Source organism: Numenius arquata, chromosome 11 (genome assembly GCF_964106895.1).
Source record: "Numenius arquata chromosome 11, bNumArq3.hap1.1, whole genome shotgun sequence".
Lineage (NCBI taxonomy): Eukaryota > Metazoa > Chordata > Aves > Charadriiformes > Scolopacidae > Numenius > Numenius arquata.
Window position 1 is genome coordinate 29,841,956 of NC_133586.1, and position 26,751 is coordinate 29,868,706.

The window sequence follows — 26,751 nt, forward strand, 5'->3', positions numbered from 1 at the left end:
CAATGCCTCAGAAACACAGAGATATATACAAGATCATTTCCGTTCTTTATTAATTGCACTTTTATTACCAACCATACACATGCCAGTTTGGGCAATTTTTAGTATTATATACCAGCACTATGGAAATGCAGTTAGCCTACCAAAAAAAAAAAAAAAGGTCCTTATCTCCAGTTTGAAAACACACTAACACACTGAGCATTCCCGGGCTGCATTAACTACAAAATGATCACAGAATGCTCAGTACTTTCAGAATTTGATGTAAGAAACTGTCCCAGTATTTGCTCAGACACTGTTTGAGATACAAAGCATAATGCCATTCACTAGTTCTACCAACAATCAAGCAATTACAGAAAAAAGTATATCAGAAAATCAAATTGGGGGAGACGAGAAAGCCTTGCTTTATGTTTTATTTAAATATTAAGCAACCAGAATATTATTCCTGGTCAGGGCCCTAATTTTGCAAAGCATGTACTTAAGTGCTTAAATGAAAAGCCCAAATGGAAAGCTATCTTTCATGTATGTACTAGGTCACGGTTGCAGCGGAAGAAAAGAATGAAATATCAAAATGTATCTTTCATCTCATTAGGCAGTCAAACACAAGGCAAAAATTGCAGCATTGAGGACAAAAGACTTTATGAAAATGGCCCCTACTAAATTAGTAAGGGCACATACTGATACTATAGTTGGTATAAGTGTACAGATGCCATGAATGAAAACTATTTTTTGAATTCAAAAAACATCAAGAGGAAGATGTCACTGAATCATTATTCTTGTATTAAAATTCCTTAAGATGTCTTTGAATTTATATTACTACAGCTTTTTAAGTTTTTCTTTTGCTAAAAAGTACATTGCAAGCTTTTTTCCAAACATCCTCCTCCCAAAGGCGCCTTGCTCTCAGGGAAACAAAAGGTATATGTGTCTGTGTGTGTGGAGTAGTGGTACTTAAAAAAATAATATAATTATCTATCAATGAGGTGATTCTCTACAAAACCAAAAAAACCCAACAAATCCCCCTGATTGCTTTGCACAGGCCCTGAGATCCAAAACTTCAGTGACACACCACGTGTGACTGTCTGAATCTGAAACTCTAAGATCAAAAAAATTCAAATCCAGACCAAAGATGAACCAAGCTATCACTAAATCTTTCATTAGAAAGTCAGATTTAAGAATTGCTGAAGCTTTCACATGCTATGTGGAGCTATCACACACAAGCTTTTACCAATGGGATAAAACATGCGCAATTGCCCAAGTGAAAATACTGCTAGATACAGACACTATACTGTTTTTAAATTATGTCTGTGTGTACCCAGATCTGGCATCTCTTACGTGTCTTAGCTCTCTTTATCTCCATGTAATGAGCCCCGTTCCATGAAGCAACGTTAGCTCAGGGAAAAAACAGCTCCTTCACCACCCAGTGAAGACTCCCCATAAAAAACCCACCATTAGTTAGTTCAATCAGATCGGGAAGGTAATACCCAAAAATGAAACAGAACTAGGTAGTAAAGAGAGATCAGGCTTATTCAACAGAATATACCCAGAAGGGAAAAAAAAAACCAAACCGAACAAAACACCCCCGCAATTATTATTACGTAGTAATAAGCAGAACATAAACAGAACTAGATCAATCATTGCAAAACTCACAAACACTAAACTAGAATTAGGTTCTAAGTTTACAAGGCATACAGTTTAAGCAAGATAAAAACCTTACGTATTAGAGAGTTCTTTGTCTCAGCCAGCTGCTGCCAGCTTGTCTGTCTGTCTTTCAATTTCTCAGAAAGGTGTGTGTGAAAATCTAAATGAAATAAAACAAATACATTTTAGAGATGGTTCTTTTCCTCCTTTTCTTCCATTCCATTCACCTTTGGTGCAACACAGCCAAAAGAATGTTTCACCTCCCCCCAACCCAAAGCATTTCTGAATAATCAAAAAAACAACCAACACATTACCCATGATTACCTAGAGATTGAGAATTTTTATATTGTTATCAATGACATATAAAAAGACATATTGAGTAGCAGTAGTACTGGTGAAATCTTGCTTTATAGGAGGTACATATACCCACTGTCAGTATCATTAACCACAAAAAGGACAGAGTGCATAAAAATCTGGCTATAATATGTGTGCTAGAATTTAACCTGAAGTTCGTGAGTTCCCAAACATGCTGTACAGTAGGTATTTAAGAACATACTAACTTATTTTCAGTGTGTTATCTGTTACTCCCATAGTTAAGTATCTATTGTTACATCCTTCTAAAAGATAGTTTTTATTATCTAAAAACAGATGCTTACGATACATTTGGAAAATGGACACTTTCAGCTGCAATACATCACTTCTTCCATGTTTATTGCAGCAGCATGACGACTTTTACATTGACTATCAACATAATCAGGATCATTCTGCTGCATCTCAGCTAGACTTGAACCAGTGAAACTACACTGTTGCAAGGATGGCAATTTTTTTTGTCTCATAAAAACTCTTCAGCTTTAGGAAGACAGATTTTAATATACATCAAGAACATAATCCTTTAGTTTTGAATAGTCTTTCTTTTTGACTAAAAAGAAAACAGGTTTCTTTCATTGTACAACTAATTCGAATATACCTGGATTTTTTAAACATGAAGTAATTAGGGAGTCCTCTTAAATTTGAAAAGCACAAAATCAATTGAAAATTGTTATTGAATTTCATAATAACAACAGGAGAGTTTTCAGATGTAGTAAAACAAGAAACAGAAAACCTAGATTTATTTACCTGAATTTCCTTGCACAAAGCAGTTAAGACAAGAAGCCTAATAATTAATGTATGGTCACTTCAATTCTTGTTCTTCACTGCCTTTAAGGCTTTACTTGAAAATTATTTTACTTGGTACATGTCAGGTTTAAATCCTTAATAATTTTAATAAGATAATAATTTAATCTTACACCCAAGACTCACCAGAATCAACAAAGAATATGTGTTTTGTATCCCACAGTAATTTATTACATGCAAAGAAAAAAAGGCAACGCATTGGCACTTAAAGATATAAAAGCAGCTGACCAAACCAATAGAAAATAAACTGCTTCACATGCCGAAGATGTAAGACAATATAATAACAAGGTAGTTATTTGTTAGGAGCACAAATATTTTGGACCTAAAATGCCTGCAACAGAAATAACGTGAAAGAATGACAGCTCCTGAGCTTTACATTGCTGGCTTTGGGGGTAAAAAGTAGTTTTAAGGGACAAGTTATACTTTTACAAACAATAAAATCCAGACAGTTTAGTAAACTGGCGAAATGTCTCCTTGTCACACATGAAATACAAGTTTGATGTGGTATGACTGTAAGTCAGTTTCAGGCATTTTAGCTCATGTCCAATTAGTTCAGCTTCCTTGTGATGATACAGGCTTTTATTTAAAAGGAAGGAAGGAAAACAAGAGGTTTTCAGGAATGCTCAGGTGAAAGATAATTCTAAGAACAATATGCAAGTAAAGCCAAGATATGTGAAGAAAATGACTATCAATACGAAAACTTTGGTAAATGAAAAAAAAAAAAAAATCATTGCAAGTGTCTTCATTTTGGTGTCACCAACAATTTTCATTAAAATATAATGCTAAAAATTGATTATTTTAATTTTTTTCATATTTTAAAAACAGGAGAACTTAATATAAGTAAACACATGCATACACAGGAATGTATCAGAAAGGAAGTCATGGAATTGTTCTACTAAGCTTTTTTTCTCTTTTCCTTTTATATGTGAAAATGGGACCAAATTCAGTGCAATTCTTTTGCAGTACTTAAACAATTTTAGTAGTTTGCAAATTTAAAGTGTCTGTTATATAACACCCTATATTATGCAAATTTTTGAAATCTTTACTGCCTCTAATTTTGTCTTAATAGAAGTTTTGCTTTCATTTCTCTTTCAAGAGGAAAAAACAGAATTAATCCATCAAGAGTTTATCTATTGACAGTTTATCACATTACCCTTTAAGCTTGTCTATGTTACTGAATCTGCTGTTTTCTCTTTTTACCTGTCTGTGGCCACCTTGGGATGTTTGATCCTTACAATCACAAGAGGTATAGATGAGGACAACAAACTGTTCCCCCGAGGAAGTTGAGCCATCCCTCTTTTCGATGGGAAACATCTAAAACTAATGGCTAAAACATAAGTTCCCAATCACTGTTTCTCCAACAACAAAAAAAGAAAAGTTTGTTACCAATACCCAAAGGAAAGAATAATTTACATGGCGAGACTCTTTAAAAATAGTGTCATCTGAAGGGAAGTCTCCATGGGTATTACCTTCCTTTGACACTCACAGGGAGTTAAGCCTAATTGCATTTAGGGTTATATCTAGCAGCTACACTCAGAATCAAACACCCTCACGAGGACTATTGTTCTAACTAATCTACTTATTAGGTTTTTATTCAGATTTAGTACAGTCTTTTATAAAAAACATCTCAAAGGGATAGTAATGGGTTTTGCAATTATCAGACGGGAAAGAATAGACTATGACCTACAATCTTTGGCCTTACCAAAAATTAAGAAAAAAATCTTTTGGAAGAAAATCTTTAGATCATTAAGTTAATTTTACTCCCTATCAGACACTTTACACCTGGAAAAAGGAAAACCTCTGTGAACTTAAAATGCTTTCCTCTTATATATTCCTCTAGAACACACCTCCCCCAGTGTCCACAGACCCATTTGCTCCCACAGTAACAGACAGAGAGAAAGAAATCTGCTTTCTCTACATTACTTTCAAAGATAAATGAGCGGTGGTTTTCAGCTTGTTGTCTTGAGTCCTAGTTTATGTTAAAAAACAATGCTGATAGAAGTAACTTTAAATAATAGCATAAATACCCACAACACCTTTTGAAAACTGAGAAAACAAACACTGCAACTCCAGAATCGGTCTCCTGTGATGTATACGATGTTCAGACAAGCTGCTTCTCTTCTGCACACCATTCACCAAACTCATTTTCTTCTCCTTTCCTCACAGCAGCCTCTTCAGGAACTGATACTCTGCTTCCACCATTTTGTCACTTGCTAACATTAACTAATTCCCCTCACACCCCAGCACTCTCCCACCAGGCCTAGCGCTCTGACAAGGCCTACACCATGGCTTCTTGCTGCCCAACAGACAGGCTGACAGGGAAAGGCTGTAATTACTCTCCCCATTCTCTTTCCCTCTCTGTCACTGTGCTGTGAAACCAGGAGGCACCTCTGAACACCAGGCAGTGAGGGTCCTGCTCCTCAGGATCCACCCAGAGCCCCGCAGGACACTTCCTCCTCACAGCAAAGAGGCTGGTCACCAAATACCATGGTGTTCTTAATTTATGGCTCTTCTTTTGAGCTGGCCTAACAATGACTCGTAACTGTTACCTCTCCAGGAACAAGTATCACTCCTGTATCTTCTTTCTCCTCCCCCATCCCCAGTTGTTTCTTCCCTTCGGAATTTTCCCCTTCATAGTCCTGTCTGACTGGATGCTTCCAAACATGCACCGTGAATTTTCAACCTCAGTGGTTTAGTCAGGTACTCTGGAATTTCACTTTTTAACATTTTGCAACAGACGTCACTAAAAGCTTTGCTACCAATGTAGTATACACTCCACCCTTTAAAATGATAGCGCATTGTTTATGGCTTTTTCAACAGCATGAAAACTTCTTGCATTTTTGTCATGGTTCAGCCTCAGTCAGCAACAAAGAACCGGGGCCGCTCTCTCACCCCCCTTCCCCTCACACAAGGGGGAGAATTGGGAGAAAAAGGCAAAACTTGTGGGTCGAGCCAAAAGCAGTTTAACAGAACAGCAAAGGGAAGAGGAAAACACCAACAAAAACACTGACAGAGGAATGTACGCACAGGATTATGATACCACTGCTCACCCACCAGACCGGGGAGGCCCCCTCTCAGATCCTGGGGAAAATTAACCCTGTCCCCACCGGAACCAGGACAGTTTTATACGGCTTGCTTCCTCCACTCATAATTCTTATACCTCTCTGCCAACTAGAAAATCACTCTGGAAATTTAAATATGACCAGAGCCTAAATATCCTTCAAAACTCTGTTCTCATTTCCCCTCTTCTATTTATCAAAATGGCATAACCCTATTTTTATTGGTCATAAACAATAAAAAGATGGTTTATTTTTATAAACTAGCACTTCAGAAGCATTAAAAAAGGTCTTATAAATAAATACCTTTAATTTCTCCAGCTGCTTCCCCTCCCTCTTAATAGTCACAAAACCACCCAGTAACAAACACTTGCTCCATTTCTGTCACACCAGTGTGGCTGAGGCTTGTCCCAATTGTCTGTGGTTTCCTCTCTATCCAACACTTCCAGTGAGCACAAGTTGCTCCTCTGTTCGTGCCTTTAGTACGTTGTCATTGCTCAGCATTTAGTACTGATCATTATAGTTTTTGAGGACTAGGACAAAACCTGTACCAACTGACAGAACACCCTCTCAGTACTGGGCAGATCAAAGCTCTACATTTTCCTCAAATAACCTTTTTTGGTTTTGTTTTTTTTATCATATTCTCCCCTAACCTTTTGGATCAAGCATACTGGACAGATGTAACATGCGGTACTCTAACGAATATGCATACCATTTCTGGAGGCAAATAACGATTATGAAGAAATCAGGAAAAAAGTCACATAAAAATCACATGCAAAAGTATTGGAATATGAACTGTTCTGTAGTAAGAGGGACATACAATTTTTCTTTTTCTATATTGTCTTGACAGAATTACTATCTGCTGTTTTACTCTATTACCTTCTATTGCATGTTTTATATCCAATGTTTTGTTTGATCTTTGACAGAAGTTGTATTTGTTTTTTCTCTCACATTCGCCAAGCCAGTTAAACTTAAAAAAAAGCTTTACCTGCATAGTATACTAGCAGCTGTCAAGCAGAATTATGCTCCAAAACATCCACAAGACTTATTTTATTTTTTGAAAGTATACGCTTAAATATGTTAACACACCACCAAATATTCATGCAAGAATGACAAACGTTACAAAGGAAAATACTCTAGTATTAGTTCAAGTACGTTTGAAAGGTTATTATAGTTCAGGGAACTCAACAGTAAACACACCATTTTCCCTCCCCTCAGTCTACCAAAGGTAAGGTTACAAAATGGGAGTCAGAATAATTTTTGGCTCACATTGCTATTTATGAGGTACTAATATTTCCAAACATGACGAGCAGCAGACCTACCGCACCAGGAGCTGCATTTTCCAAGCACGTTGCCCATATCTTTTATACAGAATCAACTAAGCAATTAGCTACATTAGAGACAACAATGCAGGACTTAAAATGACAAATACCTTCATTTTGTATTTTCATTTCCTATGGACTAATAAAAGCATTAGGATTACCAGTACCGTAAGAATCACAGGGACATGCATAATTTAGATCAGCACTTGGTACGAGTGCACAGATGTGTCTATTTCTCTGCGCAGAAGTCTGTCTACACTTAAGAACTTAAAAGTGAACTGAAATTAAATTTCAAGTAGATTTAAGTCAAGTTAAATGGTTTCTACTTGTCTTATTTCCAAAAAGAATTAAATACAGGCCTTAAGTCCAAACTAATATGCCTACATAGGAGTTCCAATCAATTTCACAATACCACCTTAAAGTCATGCTACAAAATCACTCATAATTTGGATGAATCTTCTCAAATGCTTCTCAATAGTCAAGCCCTAAGATCTCAAATACTCAAAATTCCCTCTTAATTCAACATGGCCATTGACCTGCATAAAAAGAAAAACTCTAAGTGAAACTTCATAACATTTTTTTCTCTTCTTCATGCTGTTTCCTTCTGGTTTTGTTTTGCTTTTTAAAGTAATGGTCAATTTAACAACTATTACTTCATGCTGTTACGAATGGGTTAGTATCCCCATACAGGTCAATGACTCGGCTCCGGGTCAATATCCCCATAATTTATAAAACCATAAGCCACAATTCTCATGGGAATAATTTATTAAAAACTAAGAAAAGCTTCAGTTTCAAGTAGTAACTACAGGTACTCTAAGATTGCTTTCTCTTTCTTTATTCCCTCTTCCATTCCAGTCTTTCTCCCAATTAACACTTTGCTATTAGTTCAGCCTCTGTTCCAATGACTATGTTTTTTGATCAAAAACTTAATGCCTGGATGTGAAAAAAACATAATAAAATTACAAAACCCAGCATCCTTACATAAATATGGCAACAAAAATTCACATTAACTAAGTTTTACAATGTAAGTGGTCAGGTACAAATTTTAAATTTGGAGGGGACTATACGGACTGTACTACAACCAATCAATACTTCAATTAAAGCACCCACTGCTGTTCTTCATCACTTTTGGCAGCACACAAAACTGCGCAAATAGAAACTCTATAGAGCATGCTAAAAATAATTTTAAGTCTAAAAAAAGAATTCCCTTGTAAGAATTTTTCTCCTTATTGTAGGATACATATTGATATCCTGTACTTTTTCAGCTTGAAAGTATAAAGAACAAGTCAACCAAAATGTTACCGAAAAAATTATCTGCCACATACTACTTTGCTGCTTCTTTTGTAAGGGATTAAACCAAGGTTAGCTGCTCTTGATAAGATTGCACCTCTTTTAATTTATTCACTAATGTCAGCAGAAGAGAGCACTGTGGCATCTGTGAAATAAACATTAAGACATAAATGATAACATAAAACAATGGAAAGAAGGTTTTCCAGTACAAGCATGGAATTCCAATAGCGCTGAATTATTATAACCACATGTCGGGTGTTGTATCACCCTGCCCCTCCTCTAAAACGAATCAACAAAAAAGCAAACTGACAAAACACGATTTCTTCTGTTGAAGGAACTGTGAAAAGCAAAGACATATGGACAAAAAAAAGGTAAGAAGGACCCAAGTGCTACCACATTAGTCCTACCGACATATTAGGCACTGTTTTCAATGCCCTACAACATCCTGTATGTTTCTAAAGCTGTAGCTCATTTAAAATCGAGCAAGCCCCTAAAAATACAAAGAAACACCAAAACAAATACATACAGTTGTGTTCCCAGAGAGCTGGTGATTGAGATCAATGTTCTAGCAATAATAGTGCCTTACAAAAGAAAACAAACAAACTCTTAAAATAAGAACTTCAGCATCTGACATCCTCATTATACAGTTATGTTCTTCCCTGTTAAGAACTAATGTTTATTTTTAAATTGTTATGGCAAGTTAATTAATTGATGAGCCTCAACCACCTTTAGACCCGCTTTTACTTACTTCTCTCTTTCTACAGCAAGTTCTATTAGTGAAAAAAAAATCAAATTACACTTTTCAAGTAATTTAGTTGGTAAAATCTAATTTGTCATCTGTTCCTGTAAACAATTTTGAAGCATTAAGAACTGACACACAATTCACAAGAAGACAAGCAGACAAACTTACTGTCTTACTGTGTTATTTCTTGGGGAAAAAAATTACAAAGGACAAGATTTCCATCTCAAATTTTACCAGCTATCTCTTCAGCCTCTATAATGAGATCACCTACAGCTCTGAAACAAAATTATTCCCAGTACTCTTTAACAAAGAATGTAAGTACAACCTGTGGCGAGTCAGATCAAAGATCTCTTATCACATCTCTAGCCTAAGGAAAAGTATCAAACTAGAGTAAACATATGAAGATAATCCTTCAGAATAGCCTCTGAAACTCCAGGAGTTTGTTTTTCAGATCTCCTAAAATTTTTATTCAACAGCCCCGGTTGGATTTTTCTTCCATCAATTTCTCAAGTCTGGCTTTGAACCAGTGTAAATTGTTAGTATTTACTAAGTTTGGGGACAAGAAATCTAAGGACTTCCCTGAATGTTATACCAAGTAGCTTTTTGTTCATTTTGGATTTGCCATTTGATAATTTGATGTTGTATAGTTCCCACATGGGGAAAAGTAGTGAACAATCATTCCCTATTCACATTCTCTATATCACTCACCACTGCACAGACTCATAGAATCATATAATCGTAGAATTGCTTACGTTGAAAAACACCTCAAGATCATCAAGTCGAACTGTTAACTGAGCACAGCCAAACCACGTCTCTAAGTGCCACATCTACATGGGCTTTAAGTATCTCCAGCGATGACAACTCAACTGCTTCCCTGGGCAGCCTGTTCTAATCCTCAACAACCCTTTCAGTAAAGAAATTTTTACTAATATCTATCCTAAGCCTCCTCAGGCACAACTTGAATTCATTTCCTCTTGTCCTATCGCCTGTGACTTGGGAGAAGAGGGTGATCCCCCTCGGCTATACCCTCCTTTCAGGTAGTTGTAGAGAGCGATAAGGTCTTCCCTCAGCCTCCTTTGCTCCAGGCTGAACAATCCCAGCTCCCTCAGCCTCTCCTCATATGACTTATTCTCCAGATCCCTCACCAGCTTTGTTGCCCTTCTCTGGGCATGCTCCAGCACCTCAATGTAGCACCTCACCTGTAGTGAACTGGACGCAGCACTCGAGGTGAGGCCTCACCAGTGCTGAGTACAGCAGGCCAATCACTGCCCTACTCCTGCTGGCCACACTATTCCTGATACAGGCCAGGATGCTCTTGGCCTTCTTGGCCACCTGGGCACACTGCTGACTCATATTCAGCCAGCCGTCAACCAACATCCCCAGGTCCTTTTCTGTGGGGCAGCTCTCCAGCCGCTCTTCCCCAAAACCATAGTGCTGTGTGGGGTTTTTGTGACCCAAGTGCAGGACCCAGCACTTGGCCTTGTTGAACCTCATACCACTGGCCTCGGCCCATCCATCCCCCCTGTCCAGATCCTTCTGTAGAGCCACTCTACCCTCAAGCGGATCAACAATCTTGCCCAAGAATATTGCCAATCATGTCACCAGTCGCTGTTTTTTCTATACTAAAAAAATACTAAACTATTAAAGTCATTCTTCACAAGGAAATTAAATTATACCTTAGGTAAGGCATCTCACTGGCTCTTACCTTTTGCAGTTCTGCTATATCATTCTTTAAACATAAAAAAGAGAATTCAACACATCATTCAAGATATGGACATCCCACACCTTTATAAAATGGCAGTGATGATATTTTCTGCTTTGTTCTTTATATGAAATTTCCACTGCTTCCTCCCGTTTGTTGTAAGAAGGGGGTTGTTTGCATTACTGTAATACTGTATGGACATCCTTTCATAGCATAGAAAAGCCAGAGTAATTGCTTGGACATAAACATATCACAAGTTCATGTTGTGGAGTGTTAGAGAGAAAGCATCAGACACAATGACTCAAAAGGAGTAACATCTTAGAGTAAATAAACATAGACAATACTTTCTACATGTACCAGAAAGGTATTTATGATGTGAAAAATACTGCAATATATTCTATCTAAGCTACAAATACTGAGTCATGTGGCAAGTGACCTAGTTTCCGTTTCAATTTAAGTGTATTTTTAGTTACTCCCTGTTGATTTATGTTTTCATTAGAACCTCAGGGATATGTCCTTTTGAAGTCCGCTGGAGACCGAATGGACATATGATGTTTTGTAAAGAACACCTAGGCATTTTTCCCCAATGTTCTCTCTCTCAAAGTCATACTTCTAACAGGAGCTCAATTGAAGAGCAAATAAGCATAATTTCTTTATGTCTTTATCATACCTTTCCTTCACAGGAATTTAAATGCACATATGAAATAGAACGAACATGAACAAATGCATCAACTGGTAGTGCAGTCTAATGACTACAATCAACAAAGGAAAGGAGACTACTGTGTCTCTGCTTGCTGCCACAGCATGCTGCAGTTGGCAATACTGCAGTGTTCTGTACACCTTATTTTTGAAACTGAGTTTATATAGAAGTACTCTGAAAATCACCCCCGTATTCATACAGAAGTGGTTGGTGTAATTCATTTCCATAACCTTGTGGTATGACATATAACATTTTATGTAGACAACTAAAGAGATTATACTGATTTGAAATAGAAAAGACAACTCACCTAAGAAAAAAGTCCCGAGTACCTCCAGAAAGTACATTAGAAGGATTTCATTTTTGGAGAATTCTGAACTTAATTTGAAAAAAGTGGAAACTTCTAATTGTTCTCAAAACAGAAATATCACGTCAGTTAAATGATGTCCATTGTTGTCAATTTTTTTAGCATCAAAATGGACCATAAAACTTCAAAAATGTAGGGACTCCAAAAGTTCAGAGCAATTGGTAGCCAAGTTTTTTGTTTTGTCCCTTCTCTACCACTGAATTAAGTTACAACATTAGATTTTTGTATAATAAACAAGCACAAAATATTGCATAACCACCTAGCTTCACATGAAGGCTCAATTACAGTAATGATCTTGATAATTATATTAGGACAGTCATGGTTTCCCTACAGCTCTATATTTTTCAAATTTAGAGAGTTATGTGTGATGACAGCTCTGTGTGCTCATAAGACTATTGTTACTTTACCCTGTCTACTTTCGCATGCTCCACAAATTCAGTTTTAAGCTGCAGTTTTCAAGTATTTTGTCAATCACAGTTTATCAAATGCATTCTGCTAAGGCAGCTGTCAGGACAAGATTCAGCAATGACAAGCTGTCTCAGCTCCTGTTCATTCTACCCTTAAGTCACCAACTCTTATTTTTATCTCTGAGGAGGAGAAATACTCCGGATAGAAAAGGCTCTACCTGTTCACTAAGCAGGCAGTTGAGTCACTGTGTTGGCAAGGCTCCTGATCAACAGAACAAGGAGTACCAATAAATTCTCAGCAGCCCATTTCTGCCTACTTTTTCCTTATCATAAGTGCTGCTCTGAAAATACTACTGGCACTCTGCACATAGAAGTGATCGAGTAAAAAGATACAGTGCGCGTTGTCAATTTATCCTGAAATAGCCTCTAGTGGATAGATAAAAGCCATCTATACCACAGCAGAAGACAGTGCTATTACACAGAGTCGCCAAATTCCCAACAAAACATTCCAGGCCAAATTCTGGCCTCTGTTACACACACACACGCCTACTGATGACAGCATACAGCACTGTTTATGCATAGAGCAAAAGATCAGTGCATACTGAAAGATTTTCTTATAAATCCTGGCAATTAAGAACTTCACAGCATCCTACTCCATATAAATGTTGTAAGTGATATTTCATAAAGGCTAAAACTGGGATTATGCCAAACTTGCCTTTTAACATTAACTGCGTTATTGACTATATTGCCTAAAAGAACGTTCACTTATAATGACAAATTGTGACTGGGGAAAAAGTATAAATCTGATTTCTTCTTTTCATTGTTCTAACAGTCTTTGTTAGAAAATAGAAAAGATGATTGCAGATATGGTCCAAATTCATTATCTTATCAGTGTCCACATCAGAGGAATTTATAGGAAGAGGCAAGGCTGGTAAGATATCAGGAGACATACAATTAGACTTCATTAACCCAGAAGAAAATCTGTTCCCAGGTAGCTACTGGTAAGAGGCAAGACAGGAAGGATTACAAACAGACCTAAAATAGATTAAATAAATACGTAGTTATTATTTCTGATGATAATACTTCAAAAGTTACCAATGATGTTGGACAAACAGCTCTGCTGGATTTTCTTACTGCAGCCCAAGCAGCACAAAAATACAACAACAGTCAAACAGCTTTCTGAGAGCACAGGAAAAAATTCATCTCTGTGCCTCGAATTCCTATTTTTAGGACACCTGTATCAGCTCTAGTTTGGGTGGAAGAGGAAATAGTTAGGAATAAAATAGTGGCCAGAACACTACTCCAATTCTGCAATCTGCTGCAATAGCTTTGGGGACTCAGGGGCAGTAAGATTTAAAAAAAAAGCTAAGTTGAATAAACTATAAGAAGTCTTTTGGTAGGGTTTTTTTTTTGTGGGTTTTTGGTGGTTAGTTTTTTTTTTTGTCTCTGATGTTTTGCATCAGAAATAGCTCATCCAAAACAGAGAATCTATTTCTATAAAACTAAACATTCTTATGAATCTATTTATGTAACCATTCAAACAATTTCCTTAGAGTAAGCACCGTTACACTTGTTTTTTATAAGTAAGAAACTGAGGGCACATAACGTTGCTCTGGCTTGACACCCATGCTCATCCCCATAACAGAAGACAGCTAAATCTGTCTAAAACTAATGGTAGAATGGGTGCTCCCGAGTTAACTATTCTGCCTAGAAGGATAAGGAAGAAGAAAGCCGATCAGATCTTGAGGTACACAAGGCAGAGTATGGAGACTGTACTAAGGTCCAGTATTCCACAGAAAGAACTTTTGTCTCTCCGGTAGCTTGGGTGGGCACTGAACAGACAGACAAAGTCTGAGTAGTTAAAACTAATGCAGGAGCAAAGCTATGCCAGCGGGAACAAATCTGTCAAGAAGTCATCCCAGTGATGGAGTGACTGCCTCTTTCAAGTAAACTTGGCTAGTCACCTAAAATGAAAAGAATTCACCTTTTACCACTCGTGACTCACTGAGGCCTTGGTATCAATGTGAGACTCATTAAAGTAACCACTGTGTTCTGTATCTATCTCAGTATTGCATATCCTACAGCTGCCATTCTGACACCTACAAAAGAGCACAAGAGAAGAATTTTGTGATACCTCCCAGCTATAGCCCTTCCCCCTCCTAACAATCTTTCATTATAACACGTGTAATGTTCCCTCAAAGAAAACCAGGACTTACATCTTTGCTCCCTTACATTACAAACAGAATAAGTGGTCTGAGATAAGCAAGATAAAATTCAGTTAAAACCAATTCTAGATTAGAGGGTGGGGCAGAAGAGATCAGCTACATAAAGGAAAGTAACTAGTCTGATGGGTACTGCAGGAACAGATGAAGCTGTGAAGGTAAAGCCACAAACTGAACGTGAAGTAACATCGCAAGAAAGGTTCTGTTGGGTGTATTAGCAAAAGTTTGCACACAACACACCAATAAGTAAAAAGGTTTCAGCTGAAGAACGTATACAAATTTGAAGTTTAATGATGTAGATGATTTAGAAGGTAAGGAAGAAAACAACTTGAACATTAAGGTGTTTAAAAAACAAGACTTGTGAAGGACTTGCTTAGTCCGCAGTAGCCAACCAGAGGTTAGAAAAAAAATGTTGTATTAGTGATCAATCACTCAACGTGTCCATTAACAGTAGGATAAATAATGATTTAAATTTTAGCAAGACAAATTGATATTGAATGCTCCAAAATATCTTGTAACCATGAGGTTATTAACAAGTGAAACAGATCACCATGAAATTTGTAGAGCCAATGTCACTGAATGCTTCCAAGAATAGGTCAGGTAAATATCCAAGGGATAACATCCTTAGATGGAGGACGATTGGTGTAAAAAATAAAAATAAAAAATATACAAATACACACAGGGATGACCTTAAGTGTAAACAGAAACCTAAGTCCCAAGTTCTTCTCCTTATTGACCAAGTTCTTGCTTGGTATAGTGACCTTCAAAACTGTTCAATCACCTGACTTTTGTTTGTCCACTGCACAAGGAACTTAAGCACTTCACTCAAGGTTGCAAATCCTACTCCAGAAGCAAGGAATAGTATGAACAGTGCTCAGCACAGCACGTGTATACAAGTTCTCTTGTGGATGTGAGCCAGTCCATCCCTTCCAACTCTGTTTCTAGGACTGAATGTAAAAAACAGGGTTTTGTTTATTTGAAGTGCAAGAGTTTAATTCTTCAGCCATCACAGTGACTGACAGAAGTTCAACAAATCCTTCAAAGACAGATCCTGTTCCTTGTTCTTTTTTTCCCCACTCTCTATATACACCGAATTAATTTAGATGTTCATACAAAACCTGTACCTCATGTTCACAGCTAGTTTTCCTGGTGAAAAACTGCTCAAAAAGAAACTATATAGGTAGATCCTGCCTGCTCATTGCACATGCCATGTTGGCATATAAAGGAGCAATAAACTCAAAAACCTGCAGGAAAAGTTGGAGTAAGATTCAGCATACCTGAGAAGACAGCTAAGTAGGTGAGAAAACAAAACACCTACACCATAATTGGTTGCAATTCTGGTAGACCGAGGAAAGAAACAACTCAAAAGCTCCAAGGACTAAGAATCAGAGAGGCCTATCCTGACGAAATATGTTCACATTGTAATAGGTGCAGCTGAGCATTTTATTCCTGCAAGACAAATAAATTTAACACCTCACACATCCTGAAAGGATAGATACCATCCAAACACTAAGACTCTATTTAATATGAGGCAGGGGAGAGGGTTGGCCCCACAGATAGGCCGTATTTCCTTTACCTTGACACTCCTGCAAGGCACTGTTGATATAAACGTCTGCCTTCTTTTTGTGCTGGGCACAAACACTGGACACATTGCTATTTTTCAGTGGATCCAAAGAGTGCGTTAGGATGGAAAGCATGCTTTATCTATAAAATACGACACGGAACTTCTAGTTCACCAGCTAATGTAAAAATATGCCAAGAGATAAATTTAAGAACATAATAAAAAGAACTTTCACGTGCCAGCAATTATTTTTAGATTTTCTTTTTAGTACTAGCCCTTGGACCAATTTACATCAGTCTGAAAACAGTTGCTTTAAAAAATAATTTTCCTCTTTCAATGTATGTAATATCTCCCAAATAAAAGAACATGACATAGTATCTCCCCTCAGAAGCAGGCATACTCATACTAAGATGGATTTTCTATATATGGTGCACTAAAATGAACAAGGCATTAATGCGCACAGTATGACAGAAATTTTTATATAATTGTCAAGAGAGTAGAATGAAGACATGCAGTAACAGGACTCTAGCGAAGTGAGATGTTACTTAAGCACTGCCAGCAAGCTGACCGCCAACCCTGTTCACTTTTTGAGGAAAGACAAGAGAAGATAATAGAAATGTATTCCAGACTTCCAGAAGACCACACGAAGATAAATAACAAAGGCAGGAGAAGACAACTCAATTGAGTGAACGGGTCACTAGAAACCTGTTTTCTCAACAGTGGACAGACTGTGCCTCAGCCCAGTAACAATCGCCCAATTGTCACTTCATAGAATCATAGAATGGTTTGTGTTGGAAGGGATCTTTAGAGGCCATCTAGTGCAACCCCCCTGCAACGGACAGGGACGTCTTCAACTACATCATCTTTCTATAGAACTATTCAGTCTTATTATTTCACCATAAGCATTTGCAAATCTAATTTTCCACATATCAAATCCTATTTTTCAGTAATGATAAATCCTAGATAATTACCTGGTACATAGAGACCATTAGGAAAATCACACCTATAACAACAGTACTTCACAAAAGGTACAATGACAAGGTGGAACACATTACTTCTGAAAGGTGCAAGTAAGCAATGTCACAGCTAAGTAGCCTTTTCAAAAACAAATATGTCAAAGTTTTTGACAAACAAAGATTTTATGACCTTTCCTTTTACAAGCTGACACTGACAAAACCCTGGTCAACATTTCCAGCATGCATTTAAAAAAATGGGTGGGTACAACCTAGTTTACCTCACTTAGACCATCTCCACATTCTTAAGAGTGAAGCCAAACCTCCTATTCTCTACAGCCAGTGGAGAGAAGTAAGCACTCCAGAAGCACGTTTAAAGGGAGACTTTGTCCACCTAACTTAGAACATTTCATCTTGAGTTCGCTCATTTTTCTGTGGCATGTATCCAAAAACATCTACCACTCTCTACTGATGCTATAAGGAAATCAAGATCTTTCGTTGCAAAATTGCTTCATTAAGCACAAGCTAGCACAGAATTATGCTGACTAAACCTGTGCTTTGGACACTTCATTCTTTTAATCCCCAGAACAGAGTGTAAGAACAACCTTGCTAAAAAAAAAAAAAAAAAATCTTCTTGCATGACTGGGTAATATAAATTGATACACCAGACAAAGAAAAATGCTAAATTTAAATGTCACTAAGCATGGACAACATTTGGCTACATTAAGGTATGAGTTGTTCAGCCCAGGCAAAGATACACTACGAAGAGAATTCAAGGTCTGTGACTAAGCCTGTATCTCCACTATGTCAGAAAATTCTAAAGAGCCCCTTCCACTATTTTTCACCAAATTCCTGTTGCTTTGTTCCTGGATTCTTAACATCCAAGGAAGTCCACTCATTGCACAGGTATGCAGATTCCATAAGACATCATTGGTTTGAGGTAAGAAGTGTACAAAGGGCCACAAAATTTTAAATTCATACCCAAATATCACACCTAATGATTCTTTAAATGGAGAAATGAAACCTTCTTGATATTGAAATAATATACACTGGCTTTTTGAATAATCATGACAACTTATACACAGCGTTTACCACATAACCCATCACATAGAGAACATACTGACAGAAGAGTTACTACAATTCCAGTAGATAAGTAATAGTAACTACCAGTAACGAACAGTACATTCACGTGCTAGACTACTTATGTACATGTACAGAGTCAATGCAGTATTATATATTATCCTATCAGTTCTATTTATTGAGACAATTTATTTAGATTGCCCAGTTTTATTTCAAGCTATGCACAGAAGTTTTTTAGTATAGTTTTTGAGAAAGTTGTGGGTTTTTCCAGAACATCTATGATGTTCCATGAGCCTACACCTAAAAATATGAGAATAATGGATCTAAGCAGGAAATTTAGGACAGTAACTACATCACATATAGCAAATACAATAAATAAAAATTGCCACAGTCTCCCTTACATGAAATTAGGATACAAAAGAAGATTATATCAACAGAACTATGAGATACTGAATTAAATTACCTTCAAATATTAGAAGCAGTAAATTTTCTGCTCATTTCCGGCTTTCTAAGAATTAACTAAATATGTTAATATAGCTGTACTAGTTAATGCATTTTTATACCATGATGTTCTTCACAGGACCTTGTGTTTAATAAACATTATGTATACTACATTTACTCAGTTTTAAATTTTAATTATCTTGGCTTTCAGAAAAAGAAAGAAAATGTTCTCATTGAATGTCACTTAGTCTAAAAATGATGCAAGTGAGGAATGTAAAAGTACCATTGTTATAAACTCTCCTTTTCTTTTTGTTCAGTTCATCTAAGACAGCTAGATATACGAAAAACAGGGTGATTAAAAAGAATATTTAGGACAGGTTATTCAAATGTACCTGGCAGAGCTGCACAATCAAGATGGATAACATCCCTCCTACAGCAGAAACATTTCTCCTTTTTACAATCACCTTTATAATTTAACTAGCCTGAAGATTCTGTTGAACTGCAAGAACTAAAGATAAAGACGATTTTAATGTTACTGTGAATCAGTTCATTTCTGGTTCTAATTTTCATCACCAAACAATTATATCTACAACCCTCCTTGCCCCTCCCCCGCCCCACACCCGCACCGTTACCCCCCAATTCTAATTTGTGCTAACTGCATACAGCAAAGAAGAGATGAGAGAGAATTGTATCAATCGCTGTGGCAGCAAACCTTTCCCTCACAGTGACATACTTTACTATTTGCAGACTAAATTTTTTTTTCTACATCGGGTTTATTCATCTCTCACATCTCCACAATGCTACTTTAGAACTGGGCTGTAAAATAGAATAAATTAATCCGTTATCGTGTCATTAAACTTACTAAGAATTTTTAATATGCATTTTTCCTCAGTTATTCTCCTGTATAGGCCCAAACCCCTACATAACCAATCATTTACTCTTTTTTCCCATTATGTTTTTTGTGTCAGACCATCATCATCTTCAATTAAATGTAGATATGGACTCTGAAGACAGCTACTTAAGGTCATGCCCGTGGGAAATTACAAGTTATCAGCTCCCCAACTATACTAAAGGTCTGTAGGAATTTCAATTCTCCAACAAGTTAATACTTAATTTATCTTGCTTTGCTTATTTTACAACCAGAGGTTTTTTGCCCACTGTTGAGAGCGTCTTCTTCTTTAATGATATCAATACTATCTATCTGTGTGATGTTCACTCTTCCATAGATCTAATGTTTAATCGCTTTAGCATGTCCCTGACCTTACTATTTTGGGGAACAGAAATACAGCAAGAAAGGACAAACTGAGGTGATCGGGTAAATGAGTTTCCCAAATCATTAACACCATGAAGAGCAAGGATTCAGTGTGTTACTTCAGCTTCATAGGATATAATTACATGTTTTGATTAGCAGATATATTTTCCCAGCCTCAGGTGTCAACAAGGGTTCAAGTGTGTAACATGTATAAATGGGTGCTAATTTTACTAGTCATGGAAATGTGTTTCGCTAATTACATTTATATCCTCTTAGCCAATTTTCATTCGATATTGCTTCTCTGTAGTACATCTTCCTGTTTATTTCCTTACGATGACATTTGAGCTCTTCCAAATGACACAGTGATTCTAAAATTCAGTAGGCATGACAAGTTACTTCCCCACTGAACATCTGTTGTAGTCATGAAAAAGTAACAAGATTTACAGAAGTCTATACAATTTTGTGGTAATTTCTGTACCTCTGTGAATTGTATCCCATGTAGCATGTTATCACCTGGGATTAAAATCTTAAGGCAAGAGCACTGCTCTTCTTTCACCCAGGTGATTCTGCTAGGATTGTAAGAATTTCTGATTGTTGACACCAAAAAATAAAGGAGCAAAAGCCTGTTCTAAGAGAGTGAAGCCCTTTTCCCCACCCTGCAGTTTCCTGAAAAGTCCTTCATGTTTTGCTAACAGAAACAGGATGAGGATTGACAACTGAAAAAAATCTCTTTTCAGACAGCTAGCCATGGAATGGTTTGGGTTGGAAGGGACCTTTAAAGATCATTTACCTTCCATGCCCTGACCAAAACCATTACGGAAAATACTTAAGGTTATGGATAGGAACATGGGATAAAACTATTAACCACAATGTGCTGGAAATTGGAATGCCTCAGTAAGAGCATGCTTCTACAATTCACACTGCAAAACAAGAGAATGACCCAAAAGGTTTCTGACCGTGATACTGTTGTCTTTTAGAGTATTTTTCCAAGAGCAATCTGGCGCACAAATAGCATACAGACCAGACTGCGCTCTCTTCCGTGCACCATCAGTAGGAAATGGAGTGGTAGGAAGCGAGTCCACTACCTCTTCTGCTGCTTATGCCCCTCTGCATGTGGAAAAATTCATCGTGACACTGAGCTTCTGCTACCTACAGGCACATAGAGCAGCACAAGGAAAGTAAACAGTATTCTGACCAAAATCTTAGTCTCTGGGCATCTTTGTTCTATATTTAAACATGAGGCAATTCCTTAAACAGAAAAGTTATGAACTTTTTAACATGAGACTAACATTCTCAAACTAGCCCTAAGATCTCTTACCTACCTTGTATAATTAAATGGTTTACATGAAGCCACAATTTACTAGAGAACATTATCCAATGTTAGCAAACAGCTAAAGTCCTCAACAGTTCAGTCCTGCCGCCGACCGTGTGGCCTCATGCAGTGTTGTGGGCATGGCTGAGGCCAAACTTTAGAGCACGTGAGGAAGAACAAGAGGCCAAGAACACAAAATTCCACAGTATGGCTTAAGGAGTCGCTTGAATGCACATGATAAAAATATTAATCTACTCAGAGTCTGCTCTTGCCACTGATACTTCAATACCCTTACTGATAATTATAAACATGACTAACTCCAAGAAATAATTAAGGGGAAAATCGCATGGAAATTACGAACATATTCAGACCGCGGTAAGTTATTACGGAAGACCAGCACAGGGACTGGATTTATAAGCTTGCACAGGGATCGATATACTTATATCGTAATTACTAACAACTGACAGACTTCAAAAACCACATTAAGACTTAATATGAACACTTCCATAGTCAATGGATTAAAAAAAAAAAGCCTAGCCATGCTGCCAAAAACAAGTACAGGTGATTCACACTTCCACTGTAAATATGCTGAAAGATTATTTAAAGAATAAATACCACATATTCTTCTGATAAAACCTGAGGACAATTTATGCTTATTCAGTAGGTAACAAAAATAGCGTCTCAAAGCCTGACTGGCACTCAATAAGTACTTAAGCACTGTTGAGAATATTTTTAAAGAATACAGTGCCAATACCCTTACAAAAAAAAGGTAAAGAAAGATTAAAACTTTCAACTTGTAATAGGTACAGTATGACAAATAACTGAGCCGTGCAACACACCTCACTGAAGCTGCACGCAGAGCTTGTTACAAAATACAAGTTCTAAAAAACAGTAAGTAGACATCTGTAAAATATGACCTTAAAACTGGTATTACATGGCTCACACAACAGACCACATGTGAGGTGGGTTTTTTCTGCTCCTTTGCATCAGTTATATTATGTGTCTTCAGAATTACCTAGTTGGATGGAAAAACATAATGAAGTAATCAGATTTATGACAAGAGGCTTCTTTTCTTATGCTTTACTCTAAAGGCTGCAGATAGCTTTACCCTTGCTTTAATATTTTAAGTTTGAAAAATGGGAACAATAAGGACATAAATTCAAAGATACTGCATGCATGTTCATTTTAATGGAGTCATCAGTATTATGTAGTTACCAAAGGACAAAAGCTATTCTTTCATATGGCCTTGCTAAGGGTTTCAAGCATGAGCAGCCTCATTTTGGAGAATGAGACTACTCACATACGAAGATAAGTGCATGTTTAAGTGTTTTAATCACAAGGCGCTTAAGTGTGCATGTTCTGCACTTGGCTAAAGAAAACGAAAAATTACAATTTTCTGGGTTTTATATCTTTCCACTAAAGTTACTCTTACTACATTCGATAGTTTTTAGCAAGTACAAACAAAAGCACTGTGGGTAGCACAGTATTTCATGTATGCAAAGAATGTTTAAAAAGTAATTTTTCAGGGTTTTAATGGTATATACATCAAATCAAGCCAGCTGCCATAACAGACAAATTGATACATTCAGGCTGTGTGTTATAAACTCTAATTATTGGAACCCCTTTCCTGTAATTTGTTCTGGATTTCTATAGGGTTTTTTAATGCTATTTCTGTTAATAACAGAGTAAGGTTATACACTGTACTTTTATTTCTGATAATTAGAAGTGTAAAGCATAACATGAGTCAGGAACTGTCAAGGAGCGAAAACCCTCCCTTAAACAGAGGGAAAAAAAGGAGCAAAGTTGTGCTAAAACTGGATGAACTATTAAGCACCGATTTTGCTTTTATCTTCAAAAAGGTGATGTACTACAAGTAAAACCTATAATTAAGATAAAAATTGTGTACAATATGGTTTTTAAAAAAAAAAATTCAAGGAGTTAATACTTAGGTATAACAAACATATTCACATCAAGAATAATAAAAGTTGAGCCTCGAGCTTTCAATGAAGTACTTGAGAAAAAAAAGAAGAGGTCTCTAACCAATTAGTGATCATCTGAGAACACTCAGAGAGGACAAAGCATCCCAGAGGAACAGGAAGGACTATCTGCCTTTAAAAGTGAGGGTAAGGGAGAAAAAGGAAATTAATAGACCTGTCGACTTAACTCTGATATCAAATGACACGGAACCAATTGCTAAACATGAATTTTGTGAAGATAAGAAATGAAGGTAAGAAACAGTCAACATGGATTTGTTATGAGTGAATTAAGAACCAATTCAAATTTGGTTCTTTAGCTAATAGGGATGTGGTACTCTTGGAAAGAATTTCAACATAATGTGCCAGATGATATGTATTATAGCAATTTAATCTACACCATGAAAAGACAATGAACAGATGCCTGGCCCAATGTCTGACTAACAAGTCATTCCTGAAAGATACTGTAGAGTGTTTCTGTTCTTAAGGACTACAAACTTTAGAGCTGGTTATCCTAAGAGACTGCGTTACCTAGATTTTTTTTTCCTTTTTTTTTTTTTTTTTTTAATTGACAGTAAGTCTTTCAGAAATCACCCGGTAAATCGGCAAGTGAACATCTGACCCAACTCACAGAAAGGGAATAAAATCCAGGTGTATATTTCAATCATGCATACCACAAACATACACTACATTTAAAAATACTCTGTGAATATTATATTATGATACAAATACTATTTATGGCAGTTCCAGCAGTGGAGATTTTCAAGTGAAAAGAAGAAAAAAGTGTTTCAAAAAAACATGAAGAAAAATAAGACTTACTAGAGAAGCCATAGAAGGAAAGCGATCCCCATTCCCCTGCACCTCTCCCACTTATTTTGAAGTGACAGGGAAACAGATGATGTGCCACATTTTTAAAACTGTTACTGAACAGACCAAGTGAAGAGGAATGCATCCTTCAAAAAGCTATAGACAGCAACCATTTTCAGGAATATGCTAAAAAAGCTTCCCTCCACATCCATAAGTACACTCAGACAACAGCGTTCAGGATTTTCTGTTTTGTATTACGCTATTTGTCACAGGTCTGGGCAGTCCTTGCTGTGATGGTAAAATAGTAACTTTGGCCTGGATGGGAAATCCCAGAAACTGAACCGTCAGGTGCAGAAGGGAACCGAGACACTCTGCTGTTCCACACACATTACCTTCTCTGCTCTCTCAGGAATGATGAAGGGATTGCCTGGAAAGTAAGCCAGTTTTTAAGATACAACTAAGCAATACTATGCAGCTTTCACAAGCCAAGTTATCCTAAAGCCTTGGCGAGGCTTTAGACACCCAGTGGAGTTTACCATGTGTGGCAACTACCTTGGCTCTTCGTTAACATCTGCTGGACATACAAACCCCCGTCAGTCTCCACTCACAGTTTAGTGCTGTGCAAATAATGCCCTCTAATTTCAGAATGCACCAGAAAAATTAGGTACTTGGTAACACTTATTTTTCTCCTATAGAAGCCCAATTTGCAGAGCTATTTTCAAAGATAACAACTTGGCACTTTCTCTGAAGGATGAGAACTCCCTTTCTTTATTGCACTGAAAAGACCCCTGGCAGATGTAAAGCACTTTCCTCCTTTGGCGCTGCGCACTCCGTCTGCATGTTAGAAGCTCACATAACTCCTGCGATAAGACATGCAAGCTAATACTGATTTGCTTAATTCACAAATTAAAATTTTCAGGTAAAATATAAAGAGACCATTACCTTGCTCAACCTAAGCATACTTTTGATATATTTTCAGGCTATTATTAGTTCATCTAGTTATTCAGAAAAAACAAGACATAAAAAGTGAATTTCTAGGTTAGCACAGCATGCCTTTGGGTACCATGACATAGCCTGGGAAGTGAAATAATCATTATAAAAATACATGGCCTGCCATGCAGACGTTCCTTTAACAAAATGAACTCTGTATTTAGAAATCAGAAAAAAACCCACAGATGAACAATATTTCAACATACATGCAATGACATCACTACCACAGCTTTAATAGCCCTCAAATCTCAAATATATTTTAATGCTAAATGAACTTATAAGCTATTTCTATTTTCCCACTGTGAAAATCATTGCCAGCTTCTGGCATGACTACACTGTATTTTTAGGACTTGTGTCAGGGCAGACGTTATTCACAAACACCTATGCACTATTTAGCATGCCTAAAGTAAAACAAGAAAACCAAAAAAATCCAAAACCCAAAACAAACAGAAAAACCCCTTTAACTCTTACACATCTAATATATACATCAACACCCTGCGGTGTACGTCTTCGAAAGGCAAAAAGCCTCAACCTTATCTTCTCCTTTACAAAGGGAAAGAAATACTACTGGAGGAGAGAAATAAAATGAACAGAAATTATACTAGTCCTTTTTCACATACCTTTTTTTCATAGCAGTGTTATGTATAATATAGAACTGCCTTTACTGTTGTTAGCAGTATTTACACAGCAAGTGGATTGCAGAAGAACAAATATTTTCCATAATTAATTCACAGTGTTACATGTGATTTGTTGCCTAGCTATTGATGAAAACATTTAATTTAATAAAATCCAGCCTTTTCCTCTGTATTCCCTCTCCACATTCTATTGTCGCTAATTACAGCACCTTCTCTCTCTCTCTTTCTCACACACATGCACAGGGAAAGCTGCCAAGCAACTCCCTCCGGAGCCAATGTCATGGCTACTTTTCCGATTACCAGGCAGGCAGATGTAAAGCGCCGTGCCGAGTACCCTGTCCACAGGGATTAAGTGTCTCGTGGCAGGATCTGCACTCTCAGATGAGTCAATCTGAAGTCCTCTTGCCCCGCTCTCAGTCAAGCCATCCCTGCTGGCAGCAAGTCACATTATACATTACTGTTGCCAAAGTTAAACTGTGAATGCTTATGTTTAAAATTGGGCTCCAAAATATTTTAGTACCAAAGCTCCTCATTCATGACCAAAGTATTATCTAATTAATTAGATACTGTCGTTTTCAACAGTTGTTGCTTGAAACTTATTTCAGAATATTTTGCACAGATCTCTGATTTTTTTCCACAGAAATTCAGTCAGGACAAATATTAAGGATAAATAGCTGGCAATATAGAATCATAGAATCGTCTAGGTTGGAAGGGACCTTTAAGATCATCCAGTCCAACCATCAACCAAACTCTGATAAAAAAAGCAGCCAAAAAAACCAACAACCCATCACTAAACATGTCATGTTACATATTTCATATCACAGCAATGCACATCTTAGCAAATTTCCAAAAGTCTATCAAATTCACATCAGAGGAATGATGAGCAAAATAATAATTCTGACTGTTTGAGAAGTCAGTATTCAAATAAAATTAAATTTCACCTTGTCCAGAATATTCTCCTTTATCTTGTAGAAAAAAAAAAATATTCCTACTATCTCATTTAAAAAACATAAAAATACTGGCAAGTTAGCAGCAGTTTCAAAATACAGACAGAGATAAATAAAAGACAAAACAATCATCAACAAAAGTGATGATTCCCAACTCAAGCTCCTCTCCAGCTGTTCAGACATGTACATA

The 26,751-nt window shown here is 36.9% G+C and overlaps 1 protein-coding gene across 3 annotated transcripts in view; it reads right to left on the reverse strand.

The window, feature by feature from the left end:
* The window catches only part of TENM2 (teneurin transmembrane protein 2), a 520,319-nt gene that overhangs the window by 309,394 nt on the left and 184,174 nt on the right, over positions 1-26,751 (reverse strand). Inside the window, exon 3 of one of the 3 annotated variants that reach the window (XM_074155638.1) lies at positions 1,709-1,792. The exons of the other annotated variants lie outside the window; for them this stretch is intronic. Within the exon in view, the coding sequence (XP_074011739.1) occupies positions 1,709-1,792 (84 nt within the window). The remainder of the gene's footprint in view (positions 1-1,708; positions 1,793-26,751) is intronic. 3 annotated transcript variants of the gene reach the window in all.